General features: G+C 42.1%; 1 protein-coding gene across 9 annotated transcripts in view; it reads left to right on the top strand.

Moving 5' to 3' along the window:
- The first annotated feature begins 20,052 nt into the window (after nucleotides 1-20,052).
- LRP1B (LDL receptor related protein 1B) overlaps nucleotides 20,053-25,330 on the top strand; it is a 743,839-nt gene continuing 738,561 nt past the window's right edge. For all 9 annotated transcript variants that reach the window (XM_074595863.1, XM_074595857.1, XM_074595859.1 and 6 more), the window contains exon 1: nucleotides 20,053-20,931. In XM_074595863.1, coding sequence (XP_074451964.1) covers nucleotides 20,847-20,931 — 85 coding nt within the window. In that variant the 5' untranslated portion in view covers nucleotides 20,053-20,846. The remainder of the gene's footprint in view (nucleotides 20,932-25,330) is intronic.

The following is a 25,330-nucleotide window of genomic DNA, read 5'->3' as shown; positions in this document are numbered from 1 at the left end:
GACAGGAAGGGGGAGAGAGAGAAGGATGGAGCTGATGGTAGATAAAAAACCCTATTGTCCTAACAGTCAACTTTGAAACAGTTCAAAGAAACAAAAAGTCTTTATAGAGAGAGCTTTAAAGACAAAGGGAATAAAAATGATCATTCTAAAATTGCTAGCATATTCACTTGTGGCTCTATTACTCCAGCAAGACACCCACAGCTTCCCTTCACGCCAAATGGAGCAGTGCACATGCATCATCAGACTGACAAGACAAACTAACAACATTTTATGTAGGGAGCTATATTTGACATCACTCAGTACAGTCTTCTGTAATTCTATAAAACTACAGTTGTGGTTTTTCAAAATCACTGTAACCAAGCCTATTTTCTTCATTTGCACATACTCATCCTGCCCAGGAAAGTACTAAAAATATGTGCAACGATTGTGGGTCCCTTTTTCCTGCTTCTAAATTTAACATTGTCCTACCAATATAATCCCATAATTTTGGTCCTGTCCTGAAATTCAGTTACGTGTATTTAATGTTACTATTAATGGGCAACATCTATAAAGACCATAGTTGCTAGACCTTGCATAAATTTAAAATATGTCAATAAAATTGAATTCATGCTAATGAAGTAATAATTTGCTAACATTTTCGGGTTCTCTTAATGAGCAGAAGACAAAGGTGTAACTTGAATCATGACTGCATATCACTATTGCAATATTATTTCATTTTATTCCTTTAAACAAATTTTATCTACTTGAGTCAAGATGAGATTGCATCAGAAATGGGATGGAAGGAGCAGCAGCAGCTATTTTTCTGCAGCATAATCTCTTGCAATATATTTTTGCTGATAACTTTGGGGTGGGTTCTTTTTGTGCCGATGCACACAGTTTAAGCTCTCACCTTGAAGTTAATTTTATACTGCAGTAGGCAGAGCAGCCATTATGTAGGAGCAGAATGAAATTCAGAGAAACTGGTTTCACATGCAAACACACAGGACCAGTGAGTGCTCTTGAGTGCTGCTACAATGCAAAGGCCTGACTTCCCGAGATGGTGAGGGAGGATGGCTCAGCAGGAAGACACTCCTCTATGACCTGCAAGAATGCAAATGCATCTCACTAAACAGCCACAAGTCACTTAAGTCTAGAATTAAAAATGGTGAGAAGTATCAGGACCCAAAGCTCTAGGTATTAGAAACTTGAACTAAAAGTTGAATGCCTCAGAAGCATGGACAAAAAAAAAAACCCAATGTGCTCAGCAGGGATGCGCTCTGAGTTGCAACAAGAAATACCGATGACAGAGGTAAACCTAAAATCGCATTGCTGTCCTGAGCTCAGTTGCCTGAGCTCAGGCTGAGAGCCCAGTACCTGTGTTGCCTGGAAGGAAGCCCAGAGTCATCTTGGAATGGTCACTGCCCTTCCAGGGAGGGCTTTCTCCTTTTAAAACCCAGCTGGATGATGAAGCACTACTGACCCATACGTAATGTAGGCGTCTCTGTCCAAAAGACCCATTTCTAGACCCCCTCTAAGGAGATGTGCACTCCTCTTCCCTTGTGTCAGAGGTGCCTGGCTGGAGGGACACCTATTTCAACTTGACAGAGGATCAGAAGCGGGGAAGAACATGATCTTCTGAGTTTAACATTTAGGGCTCTCTGTTGGTAGAAAGGAGCTCTGGTTCCACGTCTTGCTCCCATACATCTTATTCTTCATACTATAAGTACTTACAGAACCATAGAATCTTCATGGTTGGAAAGAACCTTTGAGATCATCGAGTCCAACCAAACAACCTACAATCTCTGCCCTTCAGAGCATGCCCTGAAGTGCCACATCTAGACGTTTCTCAAACACCTCTAGGGATGGTGACTCATCCCCCTCCCTGGGCAGGCTGTTCCAGTGCCTGACCACTCTTTCAGTAAGGTAATTCTTCCTAATATCTAATCTAAACCTCCCCTGCTGCAACTTCAGACCATTTCCTCTGGTCCTGTCATTATTCACTTGGGAGAAGAGGCCAACACCCACCTCTCTCCAACCTCCTTTCAGGGAGTTGTAGAGGGCAATGAGGTCTCCCCTCAGCCTCCTCTTCTCCAAGCTAAACGTGCCCAGCTCCCTCAGCCTCTCCTCATATGACCTGGTCTCCAGACCCCTCACCAGCCTGGTCGCTCTCCTCTGGACACGCTCCAGCACCTCAATGTCCCTCTTGTACAAAGGGGCCCAGAACTGAACACAGTACTCGAGGTGAGGCCTCACCAGTGCCCAGTACAGAGGCACGATCACTCCCCTACTCCTGCTGGCCACGCTATTCCTGATACAAGCCAGGATGCTGTTGGCCTTCTGGGCCACCTGGGCACACTGCTGGCTCACGTTAAGCTGGCCGTCCACCAGCACCCCCAGGTCCTTTTCTGCCGGGTAGCTTTCCAGCCACTCTGCCCCAAGCCTGTAGCGTTGCTTGGGGTTGTTGTGACCGAAATGCAGGACCCGGCACTTGGCCTTATTAAACCTCATACAGTTGGCCTTGGCCCACGGATCCAGCCTGTCCAGGTCCCTCTGTAGAGCCTTCCTACCCTCCAGCAGATCAACACTCCCACCTAGTTTGGTGTCATCTGCAAACTTACTGAGGGTGCACTCAATCCCCTCATCCAGATCATTGATAAAGATATTAAACAAAACCGGCCCCAAAACTGAGCCCTGAGGGACACCACTGGTGACCGGCCACCGAGAAGATTTCACCCCATTAATCACAACCCTGGGGGCACGGCCATCCAGCCAGTTTTTAACCCAGCGAAGAGTACACTTGTCTATGCCATGATTCGCCAGCTTCTCCAGGAGAATGCTGTGGGGGACGGTGTCAAAGGCCTTACCAAAGTCCAGATAGACAACGTCCACAGCCTTCCCCGCATCCAGAAGGCTGCTCACATGGTCATAGAAAGAGATCAGGTTGGTTAAGCAGGACCTCCCTTTCCTAAACCCATGCTGGCTGGCCCTGATCCCTTGGCTGCCCTACACTTGCCGTGAGAGCTCACTCAAGATGATCCTCTCCATGATCTTTCCTGGTATCGAGGTCAGGCTGACAGGCCTGGAGTTTCCCGGATCCTCCTTCCAACCCTTCTTGTAGATGGGCGTCACATTAGCCACCCTCCAGTCATCTGGTACCTGCCCTGTTGACCAGGATTGTTGATAAATGATGGAGAGAGGCTTGGTGAGCTCTCCTGCCAGCTGCCTGAGTACTCTTGGGCAGGATCTTGAATCCCATCCGGCCCCATAGATTTATGTACATCTAGGTGCAGAAGCAGATCACGGACTATTTCCTCCTGGATTATGGGTGGGTTGTTCTGCTCTCCATCCTTATCTTCCAGCTCAGGGGGCTGAACACCCTGGGGACAGCTGGTCTGACTATTGAAGATGGAGGCAAAGTCAGCATTAAGTATCTCAGCCTTCTCCTCGTCCTTGGTTGCAACTTTCCCCCCCGCATCCAGTACGGGATGGAGATTCTCCCTGTCTCTCTTTTTGTTAATGTGTTTATAAAAGCTTTTTTTGTTGTCCTTAATGTTATCGGATTGTCCTTAATTATCAGATATACATGGAAATAACTCTGATTAACAGAATGTCATCAGAGATAACAGGGAAGAACACAACCATGAGAGAAAAAAACAACAAACCCAATACAAAATGAAAGCTGGCGTTTTGAGATGCCTAAGAGGCTTATTTTCTTCACGAATACTTGGGTACTGCAAGGTAAGTCTCTTACTTCTGCACGAATGGGGTAACTGATACCTGAGCACATTCTGCAGCACAGTATAAACTGGATAAATTCAGATTTGAGCTGACAGTATTTCTTTTCTCTCCTCTCAATTTTTTTTTTTTTTTTGTGAAGACAGGGAGGTGTTTAGGGGAAGAGAGAGACAAGGCTGTGGTGGTTCTAGTTTTTCACCTGGCATTTCTCAGGTGAGAGACAGGTGCTGGGAATTAATCAGAACTCCTGTGCCAAGGTTGCCATCTTTCTTCAAATAAAGCTACTTTTGCCAATGTGCTCCTAATTCACAATGTTTACCTTGACCACAATTCAGTTTTAGATCTAGTAATTCTTAGGTCATCAGGTCCAAAGAAACCTACCATGCCAGTTTTGACATAGACACAGATGCACCCCAATACTGGAGTGTGGATTACAGCTTTATTTGTCGGATTGAAGCTTTGACTGTAGAAGATGTGAATAGGATGTTCTTGGCATTTCTGGTGGGCAGAGCAGAAATGAGTATTTATGTATAGGTGCTTCCTGACTGTGTTCCCCCACCCATAGCCTTTTACATAGTTTATTGCTTTTACTGGTATGGGAGTGGAGCAATACTATGTTGGGTAGCTGCCAAGATAAGGATGCTATTAAAACTGCATTTTAAGGTTTACATTTTGAGTGCTCTTTTATGCAACTTTAGATTTTGGCTGAAATGTTGTAATGCTGGAGAAATGTCTAAAAATAATACTTTATAATTGCAATGTATAAATCTTACATAATGCTGCCTTTCAGCTGAGACAGGTACATTTGCAATGGGAAACTGAAGCCCTTGGTGCTTCTGGCTACAGCAGAGCTTCAAATGGTGAGGAAAAAAAGAAAAAGCCTTGTTCTTTCCAGTAGACTTGTTCATTATTACCGTCAGTATTCATGTTCACGACTAACGGCACCTCAAGACCTGAACGAGATGCTAACTGTGGCACAGATACGGAGTACATGAATTTTCACAAAAGGACGTGGCAGACAGGACTGAGTAAGATGGCAGCAAATCTGTTAGGCCTGCAATCTTTTTTCTCTAGGCTTGAGTGAGGGTTGATCTAAGCAAGTAATGGGGATAGGCTGGGGCAGCTATAGGAAAATATGAAAATAGGTGCTAAGGTGAAGAGGCTGAAAGAAGTTGGCAGGATCCTTCCATTATAGGACAGGATTAACAGAAATTTTGTGTGTCTGAGCTATAAGCAATCAGTGCAAAGCATTTAGTAAGCAGCAGGCTCAAGTCTGGGACTCAGAATTTCCTTTTTCTCATCTTTCTGTTCATATCTTATATTAATTTCTCTGAAATTTAATATATGGTTGAAGTAAGGGAATTATAAGTTAACTAATAACCATTAGACCCAAAGTAGATAAGTTTTGTCTGTAAGAAGCTCCAAAATAAACCAAGTATATCTCTGAATATATAAGACATTTCAAACCACAGCTATTATTTAAGCCTCTTTAGACTTTAAACAGAAACAACGCTGTTCCTATTTAATTTGTTTGCAGTGTGAGATCAGTTTTACTCTTCTGGATCCACTTTTTTACATCCTTAACTTTTTAGTTTGGTAAATAAAAAACATGTAGTTGCCATAGCTATGGCTATATCTTTGCAATTTAAGGATCAGAACATGCAAATTCTATCTTGAAATTACTGGACATTTTAATCTTCTCATCTAAGGCCTTCAGTATACGACTGTACAGGTTTGTACTGACTTTCTAACAAGGTCCAAAATGCAAACCCCTCTCAGTAAGCTGGTTTTTATTCAGCAAAGAAGTAAGACTAATAATTAAACCAATTTTTTTCTCACCATCATTAGGTGGGAGAGGAGAGAATACTGGGCAAGAATAAGACACCTGCTTATTACATTGTAAGATATTTTCATATTTCCCTGTTGAGCATGTTACGAATAATGGCTTTTGATAAATTTCTCCAGCCTTATTCAAGGAAAAATTGTTGTCTTCATCAGCAGAGGCAAAAGAAATCTTTTTCTCTTTTTCCTTTTGCCCAGATCTCATATTTCTGTGGTTGCTATAGAAAGCTATTACTGGAACTCATACCTAATAAGTTTTCTTCTCCATCACCAAATAACCCTCTAATACTCACTATTGCTAGGTGTTTGTTTTAGATATTGTTCTCCATGATCTTTTTTTCTTTTTTTAACCTGTAAAAGTGTCAAGGTTTTCTTTTCTCTTCAGACACCTTCTAATTTTAAAATTTCTGAATTTTATGTAATTTCTCCATTGTCAAGCAACAGACACCAATATATACAGCAAAGCACTCTTACTTATTTTGCTTTTGCTTTGTTGTGAAGACGGCATTTCAGATGAGTGCTGAATAGTTCATGGTTCCTGCTGTAGCTGACAAGGACCTGCTTTGGTTGCCTGACATTTTCAGGTGGACTGATTTATGCAGGGTGGCAAGTCTTTGCATCTTTCTTCCAGAGTAGCAGGGATGCTGTTAGCCTCTGCTCAGCCAGCAGGAGCCAGGATGGGAATGGGAAGTGGGGTAGGCAGGAAGAGTTTAAAAAAAAATTAAAAAAAAAAAAAAAGAGGAAAAAAGTGTCAAAGCACAGAACTAATGTTTTTTCCACTTTCAGACAAAATAGCCATGGCAGCAGCCTTGCTTCTGAAAAGCAGATGTAACGTGGGTGACAGGAAAAGGATGAACTTAGAAGTCTTGAGAGTAGCTCTTGCAAAACATGCAGCACCCGTTTGTACGGGTGACTGGTAAAGATGCAGTTTTGCCTAGGGCAGCAGAGCCCCTCCAGTCTGACTGTATGAAGGGATTATTCAGGAAAGCTGCTTTTCAGTCAGTGTCAGGTACATGCAGCAGATGATGCATAAGTTGATGATGCATCATTTATGCTATTGTCCTATGGGGGTTATGAATTACAAAATGTAAAAAGCACTGTATGACAGACATCTACTTTTTTCCACTCCCTTTAGTGAAATGAAGGAGTAAAGATGTACTAAAAGCAGAGATGTTAGCTGAATTATACCCCATCACAAGAGTTTTATATATCAAACAAAAAAGATTCATAGTTTTAATTATGCAGAGTGAAATGCAATAGTAAACTCAAAGACTTTTTTATCTTAATGCTTAAATGTTAAGCTAGATCTAAAAAGGATGCATAAATAAATGATAAATTGTTGATTACTTTGAAAGCTTATTTGAAATTTGTGTGCTGTGCTGCTGACAGTGAGCGTCCTGAATTGGCCTAACAGATGCAACTTAATGTAGAAAACACCACAACAGCATGTATATTCACCTGATAGCAAGGTGGGGGGTGTGTGTGTGGAGTAGGGTTCAAAGTTCTAAAGAGGTTCCGTCCACATAAAAATAAAGCCATTACACAATCTGCTACAACAACTTTGTGAGATTTTTAACCCAGTAACAGTGAGGGGAAAAAAAAATAACTCTAAATTCAGCCATTAAATCTGCCCTGGACTTGAAGTATGCACACAAAAAATATGACCTTGATTTCCCTGTGTTGAGTATTTCAGCGTAGCATAAATCTGTGTTTAGCTAGTTCCCCACTCCCTGCCTTCATTTCTACCAAACATTGCATTTGTACAGATGCATGCTCACACTTTGCCATATGTACACTCATTCCACAGCATCTTTTAAGGTCCCTAAAATTGGTATAGCAAGTGGCAGAGCATGGGTTTAATGGCCTGACTTCAAAATTATATCTATTCTTCATGCATTGTGCATTCTCCCACTTCAAAAAGGGAGATACGACCCTTAATCAATCCTTTTCTTCAAGTTGTCATCATGTCTTCTTCAATCTGTCCTGGTGTTCTTGCTCAGGTGTTGGCATTTATAGGCTCCTGGCAAGCTCACAAATCCTCTTTCTGCCACCCAACAAGATGAGCATTGTCTTCAACAGCTGAGGCAAGCAAGCAAGCAAGCAAGCAAGCAAGCAAGCAAGCAAGCAAGCAAGCAAGCAAGCAAGCAAGCAAGCAAGCAAGCAAGCAAGCAAGAGCCTGGTCCTTCTTTCTGCAGCCTGTGGATGGGTCAGGTGTTACTGAGGGTTAACACACCAAGGAGTGGGGTGTGAAGCTGGCATCTGAATCTCTGTCTGCTTTTACAACTCTCAGTTGTTTGATTAGAAAATCAGGGTTAGTCACTTCCCTTGGGAAAGTCCACTCCCCTCCAAGGAAACTGCTGTGCTTTGGAAGTCTACGTGAATATTGGCTTGTGATGCCGTTCTGGGGATATAGATATTTGTTAAAGTGGAAAAGGCTTTTGTGCATTGCACGGAAAAGCCAGAGGAACACACTATCACAGCCCTTTCCCTCCACAGCTATTTTATAGAGCCACGCAGGCACTGAAATCAGCTGCTCTTTGAAAAAGCTCAGACAAATGGAGAGTATTTGATCCAGAGATGCATACTTTTCACTATATTAATTTCATGTCATTTAGACCTGTCCTGGAGGAACTGGTAAATAAGTGGGGCAACCAAGGGCAATGCCTGACAATTTTAGCACAAAGCCAGCATTCAGTGGAAGGGCAGGAACTTGCCCCATAGGTATTGCCCCATCCTCATTCCCCATTGAATGACCTTATCACTGGCAGTCTGGCTCCATCTCTGCTACAGCCTTAGTGGGTTGTGTGTTTCCTATCAGCGCTCTGCAAAATTAGGAAGCCAGTTTTACTTCTGTCTTGAATTTCCATAATTAAGATGCTTTTTGCATCTGATGCCTCTCTACATGCCGAACACAGATCACGTTTCCTGGATCGTCCCCTGCTTCTTCCCGTGCCATCCACCACCCACCTCTGCTTGCGCTGGCTGCCTTCTGCACTGCGCAGGGAAGGGCAACATATGCTCCATTATCAGGAGCATCTCCCCTCCAAAATTTGGGATGGATGGGTGGCCAGCCACAGTATGACAGGCGACAGACAGAATGCAGCTTATGCGTAGGACCTAAGGGTAGGGAGAACAACACATGCCAAAATCTCCGAGGGCTGGGTGTGCTCCTGGCGGGTTTTGATGCTGGGCCAGACCTGCTGCCCCAGCTCCTTGGCTGCTCCATGCACTCACTCCCCCAGTGGAAAATGTGGTGGGGTTGCATCTTTAGGAAACTCAGATGAGCCCCAAAGCTGGGGGTTTCACCTTGTGCTGCCCACCTCCTTGGAGAGGAGCATATGCTTCTTCCTGAAGTTGTAATGAGGAAGGCAGGTCCCAAGAAGTGGGATCACGGTGCCGAATGCCAGGGCTGACATCCTGCAGCCCTGGGAAGGAGGCCAGTGCGTCTCTTGAATCTGAATTTAAGGCCCTAGGCTGCCAGGATTTTGTTAAATAGATCTCATTCTCTATGCGCCAGACCAGATCTTGCACTTTGAGCGTATCACTCAAGCTGCTGACAACAGGGTTCAGTGAGCTGAACCTGCAGGTTCAAACTCTGCCCAGTACGTAAAGTCTGAGCTCAGGGAGCAGGCTGGGCTTTAAAGGAAGGAAATCTCATATTTATTCATGATTTAATTAAGAAAGATCAGGCTATCAGGCTTTTCAGTCTGTTTAGAATATACATGAAAACAAATATATAGATAAGGCTATCGTTCCTCCTATCAGCCCTATGCTTCTAAACAAAAGGTAGCAGTTCCACACATTCTGGATAGAGTGATTTAATCCATCACTGGGGTCAGACCCTTCTTTTCCCGTATAGGGATTTAGAGCGTGGTACTGCTACAGGTTTGAATCCTGAACACCAAACAAAAGACACATGAAAAGCAAAAATCCCTCACTGAATTTTATTCAAGCCTTGTTTGAACACAAACCTCCCTGTGCTCTGGGTTTATTCATTAAAATAAAGCACACAAAATAACTCTCACCTACTATTATTAATCATAAGGATTTGCTCAGGAAAACAAATATACTTGGGCTTTCAGAACAAATCAATTCAGAGAAGGGGAATATTTTGGCTGCCATGGCAGCCCAGAAGAGGGTAAAAACAAACACCTTTGCTGCTGCTAGTTTGCAGCTGACTCTGAGATGGACTGTTGGTGATGTGTGATGCTATTTTTAAACAGCAATTGTTTAATCACTTCTGTTCCCCTGGGCTGAGACTAAAAATGATGCCTCCAGAGCACTTTGTCTACAACCAGGTAGAAATAATTTGATCACATCCTTTATGGCTGCAGCAGAGATGGAGCTGTATGAAGTATCGGCAACACGTCTCACAAAGAATCTAAATATTGAGCAGAAGTGAGAGTGTGTTGATCATGACATCTAAGTGGCGTAATGTCACCAAGTGATCTGCTATAAAACATATCATCTCCAACAGAAAAGAGAATAGCTCACTCTAAAATGGTATATTCTTTTCTGGCTTTTTTTGCTGCAGAGTTAACTCTTGGGGCTCACATACCCACTTTATATGAAAAGCATAGATTATTCTGAAGAACATATGTAATTGTATGTAAGCATTTCAAGTGTGGGTATTTCTGAAATTGTTTATTGGACTTGCTGTTGGCAAGCTCTAGTTGACAGCTCTATTGCAGACTTTTACCGAGGAAAGCAGAATTAAATACAGAGGAACTTGCCAGGAGGACAGTGTGACAGTGTCTCACCAACAAGGTCTGAACCGTAGCCTCCTTCTCATTCTTTACAAAAGAAAAGTGTTTCTGTATCTGGACTTTTACAGCATACCTGGATCTTAGTAAGAAACAATTCCTATTATTTATGTTAGAAGGAGTGACTTTTGCAGAAAAGCATTCATTTCAGCAAACTGGAGATACTTCCTCGGTCAAACTGTGATGTAACTGTGCAAATCAGCAGCGTTATGCAAGTGGGAAACTTGACCTAATAGATAGAGCAAACACTTAAACCTCCAGCACACAGAGTAATAGCCTGGTTTCACAGATGTCAATGGGAATTTTACTATTGACTTCCATAGGGCCAGGATCTCACCCATATCTGCATAGAAGATTAATAGCTCCCCTGCCTTTCAATATCCTCTCTGGCTAACAATAAATTATCTCTGCCAGTGATTACTTTTAAGATGTAGCTCATAAAAATGCTTGTGAAAAGCAAATAGTTTTGCCTTTGGGACAGACTATATTAAAGTAAGTGTTGGATATTTTTGAAATCTTCCCCAGATGGATTGCCATAGGGCACAAGATCTTCCTGTCTTCATTTCAAATAACCTCAGACGCTTGTCCTGCTATAGCATTACCCTTGTAGATTTTTTCAGAAAGAAGGAATTAAGCTTTCTATCAAAGTGCATTTAATATGAGTGTTTGTTAAATGGTTTTGCCTCCTTCCTTGTTTATGGGTTTGCAGAGATACTTTTGTTTACTTTGAGAAAAGACATTAGTACAATCCCTGGCATCTGGCTGTTGTTTTTTTTTGCATACACATGTACCCCTAAGAAATAGTGCTCAGTACAAGTTGAGGGGGGGAATCTGTTATTGTAATTTTATTTTCATCGTTTTACAGTATTGGCCAAGTGCCAGCTTCGGAATGTACATCACTAGAAAGAAAAAGCCTTACTGACAAAGGAGTAAAAAACTCTAATTTTGAAAGCTGCAGGACCCCTTTATCCAATAATCTTCCTGTGGGTCACTAGCTATTTAACACCTCTTTCTGTCAGATAAGTCATTCCTATTCCTGCCTCTACTTCCCTTCTTTCTTGATCTGAATAGGCTTATAAGCTTATCAGCTGGAGAAGGCTTCCACCAGGACCACTCTTCCCAACTGGTACAGCTGCCAGCTAGTTTCTTGGGTTCATTACTTGGGTTACCCTTTCGGTCTTTTCAGGCTTCCTGTATCATTTACTCGCTCTTCTTCAATCATCTCCTGCATTCTTATTCAGAGGAAGGGCACCAGGTTACTGGTGTACACAAGGCTTCTGCATGTATTAAGACAAGCAAAGTGTAAACCGCAATGTAAGTGATGTCTTCTTGGCCTGTATGTGATATTGCAGAAATAGTCAGTCTCCTTGGGGACTCCAGTAGTGACTTCCACTTTCTCCACTAGAGAAAATAACCATTTACTGCCACCCTTTGTTTCTCATCTGCTAGTTATTTATCCATGAAAGAAATTACTCTCTCATCCTGCTGCAATTTTATTTTAAGACTTCTTTGCCAGGAATCCTTTGAAATGAACATGCAGATGTTGAACTGCATCCCTCTTGCACAAAGAAGAGCAGCTAAGCCCCAATTTTCTACATGTGGGGAGAAGAGCTGTCATGTTCTCATCAAGGAAAAAGGGCTGGAGAACAACAGGTCCTTATTTATATGCTCGTGATTAGACCTGAAAGTGAAGTATCAGTATCTCAGGCCAGGTCCCTCACAGCTACAGACATACACGTGTTTTGAGATCACCTGCCTTCTTTTGCTGCTGTTCCAGTGTTGAACAAAAAATTTAGAGCGCTTGAAATTATTTTGCACATGTAACTGGCATTGGATCGTACCTAATATTGAGTGCCCTTTTATTTCTGCCTGAGTGCACAGCCTGCTGCTCCTTTCTCTTTCGACGGGCATGTAGCACACAGCCATGAAAGAGCTTCTCAGGTTATTGAAGTAAGTACCCGTATGAACCAGGATCACTGGAAAAAGGGATCAGTTTATCATAAAGGTCTTTCGTCTCGCTACTATTCTCTTCTCCTTTGCCTCCAGTACCGCTGTCTGTATCCTCATCCCAGCTAAAGAACATGGCAGAATTCGTACCGCCCAGAGGAGGAGGATACCCATCCTTTAGAGGAAGGAGGGAGGGAGGGAGAGAGGAAGAGGAGCAAATCAGCATTTTGAATCATAATCACATTTTCAGGAGGAATCTATCTAAAGCCCCAGGCAGTGATTGTAAAACTGTTGTCAGTGAAGACCTACCTAGCAACTTGCTTAAGGAAACTTCTTCCAGATCTACACTACAGATCTTGGGAAGGGAAACAGGCTTCTGAGTCTCCCACTAGATCAGCCATGTCCAAGTGAGCAAATGTCCTCCCTGCAAGGGAAGGCTAACAGCAAATGAGTTAGACTTCAAACCGAGGAGAGTCAAAGTCATTCTATGGGAAGAGTCACTCTGCAGTTTTAGGACAGGGATTAAATTTAATGTCCAGGGCCATGCTATTCCCATTTGTGCACAGGCATAGATAGCACATCTACCTGCTACAAGGAAGAAGAGTTATATAAAGATGAATGTGATCTTTGTTTAGACATTGGATTTGAATTTTCAATACCTTGAGTTGTTTCACTCAGCATCGTTCACTGTATTTTCTCATTTCTAGCTCTCCTTCTCCTCCATGTAGCAATTTATGAGTTTCATTGTTATTCCATCTACTGACATGAAAGAGTAAATGCTGTGATTCCCTAACAGCATTAGCTGAATAGGCCTGGGGGAGTTAACCCCTCAGAGGGTTTCTGTTCCATTGTGAAGCACCTTGTAACATGTTTCACAATGACTGCACTTCTTGAACTTTTTTTTTTAATATCACAGTTGATTTTTTTCCCCAGTACTTTGCCCCTTCTACCACCTTCCCTCTTCGTGCTCCATAAGCTTATTTATGCAGACATAAGAGGCTCCAAAGGTAAGGAGCTATTTGACAAGGAGGTATTTGACACCCCCAAGGTCATATGCGTGATGTTTCATTAGCTACAAAGTGCAATATTTACTCTAACATCAACCAGCAGATAAAAGAGTAATATATTTTAATGTCCTACTAAAGATAAGTGGAAGGTAGTTATAAAAAGAGAGAATATTAACGCAACTTTAAAATTCCTGCTTTTTAAGTATGCATGATAATTAAATCATTTTTTCTAGTCTAATAGAATATATGAATTTATGTTAATTCTCTTATTTTGAGAACTATATCATTGCAAGTTACAACATCCTTTTGTACCTTTTATTCCTATAAGCCTTGAATTGTTTGTTAATTCTGTTGAAAAAGCAACTATTCTGCTTTTTTAAATACACTGTATCTGTGAGGGAAGACAATTTATCAGTTTAAATGGCCGCATTTCAATAAGTTACATTTATAATTAACTGAAACCTTAACCCCCCTAAACACACACAGTTCTCAATAAATAAAACATAATGTAAAGAATTATTTGCATTAGAGTTATGTCAACCACTTTAATTTTCCTTCGTGAGATACGTGTTGATTGGGGGGGAGCTGTTTTTTTTAAGGTTTTAGGCTCCTTTTCCCCAAGACTGAAAGATTTTCGGTTTTGTGCCCAGTTCAAAACAATTATTTGAGCAGTAGCCTATGGGGGGCACTCAAGTACTGCAAACAGATCCTACTCCTCCCAAACTAGTCAGATTGTGCTGCGATGGGATGGGGCAGACCCTGGGGCACATTTTCACATTACCTTTTATAGAGAGAACAAAAGTGAGTAAAATAAACTAAAACATTTTTTTGTCGCAGCCTTACTAGTCCCCGATGAAAGACAAAATTATATTAAAAGGTGCATTTAAATGACATTCAGAGCCTGATTATGCTAAAAGCGTAAAAGCATCGCACAGACTGTGCAGCTTGTCTGCATTTTTAAAATTCTAAACAAGGTACCTTGTACATTATGTTTCAATGGTAGATACAATTATTATTCGCCTACTGAGTTTTTGGTATTGTTTTAAACTTTAATGACAGTCACATGATCTTTTCTTGATTTTATGGAGTGAAACAATTATTTATTCAAATTACTTTTGAAAATAATTTCTTTTTTTGGCCCTGAAGGAAAATTTTGCCCACTGTTGTAGTCGTGGCTGTTTGCCACAGCAGTCATTTGGACTGCTACCGTAAAGCCTTTATCTGATGGCAAAAACCTTGTACCAGATGTTCCTTTATTTGATCTGTTTTATGATTAATCAGATTTAGCCCCAAACCAGAATGAAAATCTTGCTATGGCACCTGGCTGCCATCACACAATAATTTGCTTTGAAGTGGGGGGGAAGGCTCATTTAATCTTTAAAATGGTGTGGTGCAGACCCATAAGTTTTCATTCAGATAGATTTTGGAGGGAGATACTGTAAAAGTGAATATAATAGCTGTCAGCAGGATAGTTTTCCAAACATCTCAAACTGGTAAATACTACTAATTTCTCCTAAAGGAAATATTAAAGCAAGTTTGGCTAGTAAACAGTTACGCACACAAGCTCTCGGGCCTGGCCAGGCGGCACTGATGCCGCTGCAGTGCAGTAGGGCTGGGGCGGAGGCGGGTGCGATGCACCAGTAGCCATAGGGCTAAAACCCAGCTAAGTAAAAAAATTCAGCTTCTCTGTAGAATAAAAAAGTTGTGCCAGAAGGAAAGTGTTCATACAGGCTTCTTCAGTAATGCATGTGTCCAACATTTATCAAGAAGGGCAAATTTTATGAGTTTATAACACTGTGGAACAACGTGGAGGTACGTTTGGGATGGAAAGGGAGCGCTTCCCTTGGGAAAAGCACCTCTAATATAACCCCACAACATCAGGAAATCTGAAGTGAAATCACTGCCTTGCTCCAAACCAAGATTTTTTTTGTATGTGGAGCTGATAACAGATAGTGGCAACTTTACCTTTTTTATAATAAATAAATTTATTATAATTGATTTTATTGTTGTGAGAAGTGATTTACGTATTTCTTAGGGCATGCTAGATAACCAAGAGCCTCCCAGGCTTGTCGGTATAGGCACACCTATTTTTGTGGTATTCCATATTTTTCTTCGTGATATGCTGCACAACTGTGAATATGTGATTGATATATGCCATAATGGGATCCATTTACAATACTTTTTAAGTAGCATGAATTCTCTCCAATTTCAGTACCGCCAGATGTAAGTCTTAAAAAAATAGTTGTTTTTTCAATATTACTTCTAGTTTCTGTGCTTCTGGGAAACGGCAAATATATGCTCATGGAGAGCAGTAAAATATGGAAACCTAATAGAAACTTGTGGAAATGGATAATGACTTCTGTCAAATGACATTATACATTATGTATTATTATTATTTTAATCATTTGCTATCACTGAGAAAGATCCCACTAGGTTATTCCTGATGCCATATTTAGGAAATAAAAGAGGTAGATAAAGTCGTACACTTTACCTCACAACACTTACATGATGAAATTGAAAATTTCATAAATTAGTTGCATTGAGATCTAATAAAAGAAAGATGAGTTCTGTCCTTAGGCAATTTTCCTGTAGATTTCTGAATAGGTGCTGCGTGAATGTTATAAACTATGAAATTAATCCAAGGTTACTACTGGTAAGACTGGCTACATCTGCCACCCACCCCTTGGTAGCACTGCAGAGGTACTTAGGTGTCCGAATCTCAATCATTTCAGTAACATTTCAGGACTAATGATGTAGTACTTGAAGCATGTGCTCACAGGTATTTGTGACATGAACTCAAGGTGTCCACTATCTTGCAAAATTACATTTTATTAAACAAAGGTAATTTTATTATAGTACTCGGAGCTACAGAATATATTTATTTTGGGACAAACTGGAGAAAGTACTTTCAAGTGGTTAATATGCCATGTGGTCTGGACACAAATTCTACCAGGGGAGTTTGAAACAGATTTAACCAGCTATTTTTCTCTCTTTTTTCTACTTTTCATACTTTTTCTCGGCATCAGCCATAAACATTATTTTTTTGGACAAGGAGTTTCTACTCCAGTTATCGGAAATAAATTTGATCTCTCCCTGGACATTGGTGCAGCACCTCTGAGTACAGCAGGGTGCCAGGTGAGAAAGTTGGCCTGTTTTATATAAGAAACTTAATTTATCGGGTAATAAAATAATTTGAAAGAGATTTTTTTTTCGCAAAATTGTCCTTTAAACAGACTTCAAAAGGTGATGAGTTCTTTTCTGTTCTAATAACTTTTATGAGCCTATTTTTATGAGAAACAAACCTTGCAATCGGCATTAAGATCTCCCATTTATGTCTTCACTAAAGCATAACCAGTTAACTGCAAAATGTCACTTGTCCCAAGCAGATGTCTGGGTGCCATAAGCTGGCGTTTAGCTGCCTTGTCTTTAGCAGACATGCACCAGTTCATTGCATTTCCCCTGAACTGGCGTATGGTCCAGTACCACCTCTCAAGCATTTGCAAGCAAAATGATATAATGGAATTTCTTTACATTAGTCGGAAGATGGAGATTAGGAATAGCTCAAGATCATGGTTTCCAGATTTAGGATTTTGGGTTTTTCTTGCCCCATTTATTGTTGCCCTTATGAGGTAGGTCTTCACACTGATACATTTTTCATGTGTTTTTTAATAACTTCCAATTTATGTATTAAAGCCATGGCAAAACATCTCCAGTGCCAGGCAGCAATTTCCATCCATGGCACTTGGAATGCAAATATACACATTACAGCTCACACATGAAGAACTTTTCCAGCAGCTGTTGAAGATGCACATTCAGAAAATCTTTAATAACGAAACCACTGTTGCACTGCAGTAATGAAAAATTCCTTCAGGGATGTTTTCTCCAGTAGGAACAGCTTGTAATGCAAACCCCTGAATTCAGATAGGGAGGGATTTTTTTTGTTCTTTTTTTAATCTTTGGTCTTTCTTCCCTTCTCGCTCCTCTCAAATACTGTCTTCCTTCTTTCTGCTCCTGTGTCAGCTGCTGCCTGGCAACTTTTCTCTATCTGGTGGGACAGGGCAGGGCACCCGACTGCCTTCAGACTGGCTGCCAGTGTTATTCCCTAGCAACCCGGCCGGGCGCCTGTGATGCTCTCCAAAGGGCCGCACACATAACCAGCAATCTTCAGACCCACTGCCCCGCATCTGCAGCATCCCCTCACTCACCCCCGACACATCGGGCAGCAGGGGAATCATCCATGCCACCATCCCTACCCACCTACGCGCCTACTCGAAGGCCATGGCTAATATACAATAAATAAGTCACGCCATAACACAATTTTCAGTGATGCAATCGAGGTAGTTTCATACTGACTAATGTCAGAATTACCTTTGGCTGATAATTAATATTCTTGTGTTGTGTTATACAGCGAGGATGAATGATTGGTTCTACTTTGTTTAATTTATCTCAATAAGAGATTTCATAATATTCTATAGCTTGATGAATTCATTTGTTTAACCTGTCAGTGTTAATAACTCTGATTAGGAGGAAGAAGTTAGAAAGCGCTGTAGGAGCAAACAGATCTCTAACAGCATTTTTAACTTTGAATTTTCTGTCCAGCAGTGCTTCACTCCAGTCTTCCATATAATTAAATTTTTTTGTCTGTAGCAAGGAAAAGACATTTCTACACACTCAATTCCTTTTTACCTCTCTCCTCCGTATCCGCTCTCAGTTCAACTCCCCAGTGCTTCCGGTTTGGTTCTTTCAAATGGGAGTGGCTGGAGACTTCAATAAATATTTGACAAACTGATCTGTTTCCTAACCTGTGTACCTGCCATCAGTCCTGTGTCTCTCAATTTCCACCCATCATGCAGAAACCTGAATGAAGTTGTGTGTATACAAACAACAGGAGGCTGAAAGTGCAGAAACTAGATCCAGCTAAACATGTCCATTTCCTTTAGTTTTTCTCAGGTATGAGGTATAGGAAATGTATGTTATACAACAGGTGATTGTTTAGAGTATGTGAATTATACTTTACATTTAGATACTGGCTTGGATTATGTCTCTGGTCACTTCAGCAAACATTTTTAGGTTTATTCATAGAAGATATACATTAAAACTTTCATACAGCTCCTGGTGCTGCCTTTTTTTGAGGTGGAAAGGAGATACGAGAATGCCAGTTACTTGTACGCATTTTTACTGTATTGTTGGAGTCAACCCATCCCATCATATACAGCTGTCCCATCCTCCCATCACTTCAAGTGAGTAACATTTAATGGAAATGAAGCCGAGAATGATTTATCAAAGGTCAACTTGTATTTGTTCGACCGCCTGTATTTTAAAACCAGGTTTCTATGATAATTATTGCCTCATAGCACTATCTTAAAGCAAGCTACATTTTTAGGCAGCAATTTGACAAATGATTACTTACACGTAATTGCATTTTTAGTCATAATTCTGACTGCATACTCCGTATTGACACTTTATTTCCTGTAAACAAGGAGGCCATTGACTTTTATTATAAATATTATTTAAATATTTTAATAAGTTTAGGTGCATATGTGATCTGCAGTATTGAAAGCAAGATTAATTGATTCTTCAAAGACTCTCATAAATGCTAATGCCTAAAATGGGCAGTAAATTGCACCATATCATTAAATGAAATTATTCAAGAAGAGTAGTGAGCACTGTTGTTAAATAAATATGGAGTAAGACCGAAACGCAGCAAACTAGAAATAAAGCCTCAGATGGTTGAAAACAGTATTTTAGTCAAGGTGCTTTTGTGAGAAGGCACAAAAGGGCAGCATGCTAATTAACAGACAGCATTTGGGGGAAAAGCATGACCACTTGTAACCTTGCAGACCTCGAGACTTTTGCAGAAGATGCAAGACGTCAAGATGAAAGAAGACTATTCCGTAAAGTTAGCTCTGTATCCCAGGAATACAGGGACAGCATGTTCATTTGCAAATATGTGTTTCTTTATACCATGTGACAGTCCTGGCATGTGGGAAATGTCACTGATTTAAGCAGGAGTTCCTCACAACTTGGAATTCCCTGGTTTTCCTTCACACATTTTCTCATTTGGCTCTCGCATCTACTTATTTTCATATTTGAAATGTAAAAGGTTGCTCAAATAAAATCATAATTAATGCGTAAGAGCCTTAAAGGTGGCTCTGGTGGCTTACAGAAGGACGCAAAGCAATCTCGCCTATAAATACGGTGGAATAATGTTTCCGTGTGACATTCAGCATGACTTCATTTTGGTTATAAAAGCAACTGATTTCCAAGACCATGGACACTGCCAAATTTTTTCACCTTAATTCAGATCTGCTCGTTTCTGTATTAGCAAAGGTTTTCTACACTGGGATCTATAATTCTGCTCAGTTATGGCCGTATAAATATTAATTGACTGTAGGGGAATTACACAGGCTTTACAGACAGTAGATAAATGCAGAATTTGGATTTTTTCCCCTCAGCTGTAAATTACTTGCAGTAATAAAGCTACCAGCAACCCCCTGTGAGTCCTGCCAGACCCTGACCCCAGAAGAATCCCTGGGACCAGGACTGGGCTTTGCAGTTCTTGGGTAACCTTATCATGCGGTCTTTCCCCCATTTTGACAGAAATAATCAAATATTTCATATTTCTCCTAGGTTGTGTATTACTCCATCCTTCAACACTGCTTGGTCTTTCTGCCCCTTGAAGTCTCTTGGCCATACTGCTTCATATAAAAGGTATTTAGGTTCCATGATGGGGAATATAAACACAAAGTTAAAAGGACTGAGGCTTTACCCTTGAAATGCAGAGGTCTCAGCAGCCGGGTTTTAGCACCTTGCCATCTCTGGAGAAAACTAGTACCTGAGGACGATGTAAAAGCTTTATCGCCTTTCATCTGTTAAAGGGCCTGTTTAAAAAAAAAAAGAAGGAAAGAAAATGTGATAAGCAAACCATATTTGTGTCTGTGACAATTTCAAGGTAATAGGCTTATGTAAAGCAAAAGTTATGTTTCAGCCGCGCAAAGCGGGGAACAAACACAAACCGTGAGGCCGCTGCCTGCTCAGATGCACTTCCAGAAGCACCATTAACCGAAGCCACCTTTGCCGAGAGCTGCTTTGGGAGTCAACTTTTCCTTCACAGAGAGGGGAACCAGGCAGCCTCCTCACAGAGGGCCCTCTCACCAGGCTTTGTGGGGCTTTTTTACCTGGTTTTGTTTTTTTGTTTTTTTTTTGTTTTTACTTTTCGCTGACTCACCCGCCGTGTCACCCTTCCTTTCCCGAGCTTTGCCGTGGTGAATTTTAAAAAAAATTACCTCAAATATTTTAAAAATAATAAAAAAAACCAAACAAACCCCAAAACCTGCGAGGAGAAGGCGCTTCCCGCCGGCCTCGCGCTGCGCGGTGGGCGGGGCGGTGGGCGGAGGGGGGGGCGGGGGGCGGAGCGCGGCGCTGCCGGCCGCCGGCGCCCCGCGCTGCCCGCTGGCTGCGTGAGGCGAGGCGAGCCCAGCCGGGCTGAAAACCTGACGGGGCGGCGGCGGCTCCGGCTCCTGCTCCTGGCAGAGGCTCCGCACCCGCGGCCGGCCGGCTGTCTCCTTCCGACATGTCCGCCCTCCTCGTCCTGGCCCTGGCGACGCTCTGGGGATTACCGCCCGTCGCCGAGGCGCTGGCAGCGGGAACCCGCGGAGGTAAGGCGCGGCGGGGCGCGGGAGACCTTGAGGCGGCGGCGGCGGCGGCGCCCGCTCAACTTTCCGCCGGCGCCCGTTGGCTTCTTCCCCCCGGGGAAGTTTTGCCGACCCTCCGCGGAGCGAACCCCACAGCAGGCGAATGGGGACGGGGGGGAGAAAGGGATGTGCCTCCCCCCCTCGGCTGTGAATTACCGCTTCGCTGTAGGAAAGCAAGGCGGGCGTTAATTGCGGGGGTACAGCCCCCTCCCTGGCGTTAATTGTGGGGGTGCTGCCCTCCCTGGCAGGGGAAGTACCCGCTGCTGGCCGGTGCGGGGGAGCGGTGCCGGCCGGGGGGCTCCCCCGAGCGAGCCCCGGGGCTGGGGGCGGCGATCTACGGTGAACGCCCTCCGCTTTCCCCGGTGTTCCAAAAGTTCCTCGGCTTTAATTTTCCCAAGTTGTCACCCACTTAATGCCCGAGCCCGTATTTAGGCAGCGGGCGGGCGCCGAGCTCGGTGCCGCCGGTGAGGGAGAAGGAGCTCCGGACCCCCTCGCCGAGGCTTCAGAAGTTGCAACTCTTTTCTCCTCGGCACAAGTCTCTGATCGGAGCCGGTAGCGGTCTCCTCCCGCCGGAGTTCAGTCTCGGGGCTTCTCGTCGTATTTTGTGCCGTTACCAGACCTCTCTTACTTTCCCCGGAAGGTGTTTGAATTGAGTATTTTCTAAAGTGGAGGCGAAGTCCCCCTTCTGTGCCGCTCAGGTGCGGGAATGGCAGTCCGCCGCTCTGACTCAGGTTTTCTTACAGCTGTAGAGAACGCTACTGAGAATAGCCTGTCGGCTTGTTTGTAGCCCCTTAGCTTCAAAACTGCGTGGTCTCATGAATGAGACTGCACTGAACGTTGTTGTACCCAGTCTGCGAGGATTTAGCTAGATTTCATAGAGATATAACTCTATAAAGCATTGAATTCACACTGTTAGACAGCCGGCTCCTCTCCATCACGTACACACTACCTACTGAATTGTTTACTAACTGCTTACAACTCGTTTGGATGAGTGCAGATGCCTCTAGATAGTCAGTCTAGGGTACGGATTTCTGCTTCAGTCGAACTGCCAAACCTCTCCGGTCGCTTTCCTGCCTAGCTATCAAAATTACTTAGGTGATTCATGCTGTAAAAATGAGAAATAACTACCTATCAAAGAGAAAAGTATTGCTGCAGCATCACAAACTTGCGTGTTTAAAACACTGCATCATAAGGTACAAGGATATTGCAAAGAAACGAGGGTAGTATTCAGTATAATGGTACCTGAACAGCGAGATGGGAAAGGTTCTTAGAAAATCTTTCAGTTTTATGAAGGGTACATATGCTTTTACTTTGATACATGAAGATTCGTGGTTGTGATGGTGCTTGTTTGATGGAAAATATTTCAAGAACTTTCCATGGTATTCACAAAATGGTCAGATTACATTTCAGCAGCTGTAGTGTGCATCTGATTTTATGAATAAAAATCAAACTTCCAAACATTTTGTGGAATTGTTCTGGAAACAGATTTGTCACTCTGTCTTCCTTGATGGAGATAAGCAGGTGCCAGTTATTCATGAATATTAATTTCTGGTCTTTAAATTTTTCTTCATTTTCCCTTTGTTTTGTTTTCATAGTTACCTTGCTCTGATTTAGTCTTTCACAAAAAAAAAAAGTGCTGTCAGTTTACATGAAAATCAATCCCATCTTAAAAGGCAACATCCTTGTAAATCATACCAGCCCAAAAAGTGGGATAAATCAAATTTACTTAGAATCAACTAACTCATCATATCGTAATGTCATGTCTTATCAAAACCGAGTGGAGTACAAATTAGGACTTAAAAGGCATTTTGTTTAAAAAATGTCAAGTGGTCTCAACCTAAAAGGGATTCGGGATGAGGCATCCAGAAAGAGAATTACATTTGCACATCAGATAAACTTTATGATACACTGCAAAAATTATTGACCATACCAAGCTGATTTTCCTTTACAGGAGGAAATTCTGAGTCACTGGAGCATGCTAAGCTTAATGTATGTGAAAGGCACTGAAATTTCGAATGCACTGAGGCTCACCATTGGTAATAAGAGAATTGGGAAAATGTCATGGGCTGTGTTAATAGCAGTGTTGTGGTAGCCATGGTAATGTAAAATATTATTGAGGTGTTGTAGGGAGAGGTAGCACCTTCTATCAGATGAGTGGATAACATCAGGCAACAGATGACCCCACTGAAGTTTGAATTATCTAAACCTTTCCCTGGGTTTGAAATAGACTAGAAGAATTTTATTGTATCAGGTCTGTCCTCGGCCAGGTTACAACTCCTCTGATTTAATCTATCTATATATAAAATTGAGAAGAGAAGACGATGTGGAGAAAGGGGGCTGGAAATGAGATGGAAAAAGAGAAGAAGGGAATCCAGACAGGAGGGGAGATAGGATAAGGGAGAAGTCCTGCAGTTGAGGTTGTGCCATTTAAGCCATGATGAGGTATGATTTCCTTTTTTATGCTTCTTGGCCTCTTCTTGAGGAAGCTCATGGACCCAGTTATCCCACCTTAACCCACAGTTATCCTAGTGAAGAAGTTGCAACTGTTGCAATAAATGAATTTCAAGAGCCTGACGAAAACCTCACTAACAGTTTAGGAAGCTGAGAAGACTACATTTGTTACCTGCTCCCCCTAAAGACATGCAAGGAACTTCACAGGTCCCATCTCCACCTCCTGAGTGCTTGAGCTGACGGTGTTTGGTAGCTCTGGGGGGGTGTATTTCCTTCCCACAGTTCTCTCCAGCCTTGCAGCTTCACCTTGGCTTCATGCCTGGGCTCCGACACCCCTCTTTTGTCATACTTGTTTGGTTTTTGTGGCTCTGCTGCTGTGGAACGGCATTACGTGAATCCACTGTACTAATTGATGTGATTACCTAGAGGTTATCCAAATTACATAGATGCCCCAGATAAGAGCAGCTGGATTTGGATAATCTTCACAAATGTGTGGTGTTGTCAGTGAAATGTATATCCACAGTAGTATTAATAAGTGCATGGCTTGTTATTAATTGACTTGCTGTCTGTGGTGAAGCTGCTGGTTGTGTTCGGTTTTGGGGGCAAACCATTCCAGTCAGTGGCACTGAAGTGTCATCTCCCTATGGACTCTTTCACATGCAGCTTTAGTGTTTCGCATCTGTCCTTACAGTGCTGGTGTGATGAAACACCTCATCAGCAAAGTCTCACAAGAGGTACTGCTCTGAAGGTAGACTTTATACTGATTGGGAAAATGTAGACAGGGAATTTAAAATCCAGGTTCCCTGAGTGATGGCATATCACACATTCATTTTTTTCCTTTGGTAATTTTTAAGCTGTTTTAAAGAAGGAAAGACAAATTTTCATGAACATTACTCCTCTCTGGAGTCACAAACACTTCCAAAACTTCTGTCTTTATTCCACTTAGCAGGGAATTTATTGCTTTCACGGTGTCCTTTGACCATATTTAAGTGAAGGCTGGAAACAAATGACTTTGAAATGGAATTTTCAGGTTTAAGGTTCAGCTGATGTGAGTTTGGATTACTCACCCCGGCAGCAGAAACGCAAACCAGGTGAAATAAATCTGTCTCCTTGTGATGACTGCTGATGGCCTTCATTCCCTGGTAAGGTGTCACAGCAGCAGTGGGTACATCAGGAGGCTTTACAACTATCTCGTTATTAGTGGCTTAATGTTTGAAACCGGGTGTACCAAGCCCTGCTTGACTTCACCAGACTGAGCTGCAGCTTGGCCATGCATTGGAAAGGATTCTCAAAAAACCCCACAGAACTGTTTCTGTGCTGTATTACAGAGGTGTATGTTCTTATACTTAAGCTTGTTATGTCTTGAACCTAGATAATAAGTATTAGTATCTTGCATGCAAAAGAGATGCTTCCAAGGTCACAGTGACATTGTCATTTATTTATTTATTCCAAAGAACAGTATTACTTAAGAATTTACCTATGATTGGACAGGCAAAATTACAGAGGAGGGTGAAAATATATCAAGGAATTTAGGAGAGTGGTTAGAAGGATGTGTGATAAGAGGTAATTAAAAACAGAAATGGTGGGAGGTGCCCGCAAGTGCAATTTCAGTGACTGGTTTTATAGGCAATCAGTGATGTATGTATGTCCTCAGTTGAGGATGTGACTGCACGCACAAAACCCTGGCACTTCTGGAGACCGAACATACTGTGTGCGTGGTTTTCTGTGAACTGACATGCATGTTCCTTCTTACCTGGATTGTTATTTTAAGTTCAGTTGTTTTGGAGAATCCCAATCCATTAGTGTAATAAAAGGAGAAGTGGTAGAAACACAAACTATTTAATAGAGTAATATGCATTTTGAAATTCAAAACTAGGTGTTAGGTGTGGAAAGACTATATGTAAACTTGATT

The sequence above is a fragment of the Larus michahellis genome, chromosome 7, assembly GCF_964199755.1.
Source record: "Larus michahellis chromosome 7, bLarMic1.1, whole genome shotgun sequence".
Classification (NCBI taxonomy): domain Eukaryota; kingdom Metazoa; phylum Chordata; class Aves; order Charadriiformes; family Laridae; genus Larus; species Larus michahellis.
This window is presented reverse-complemented; position numbering and strand designations above follow the sequence as displayed.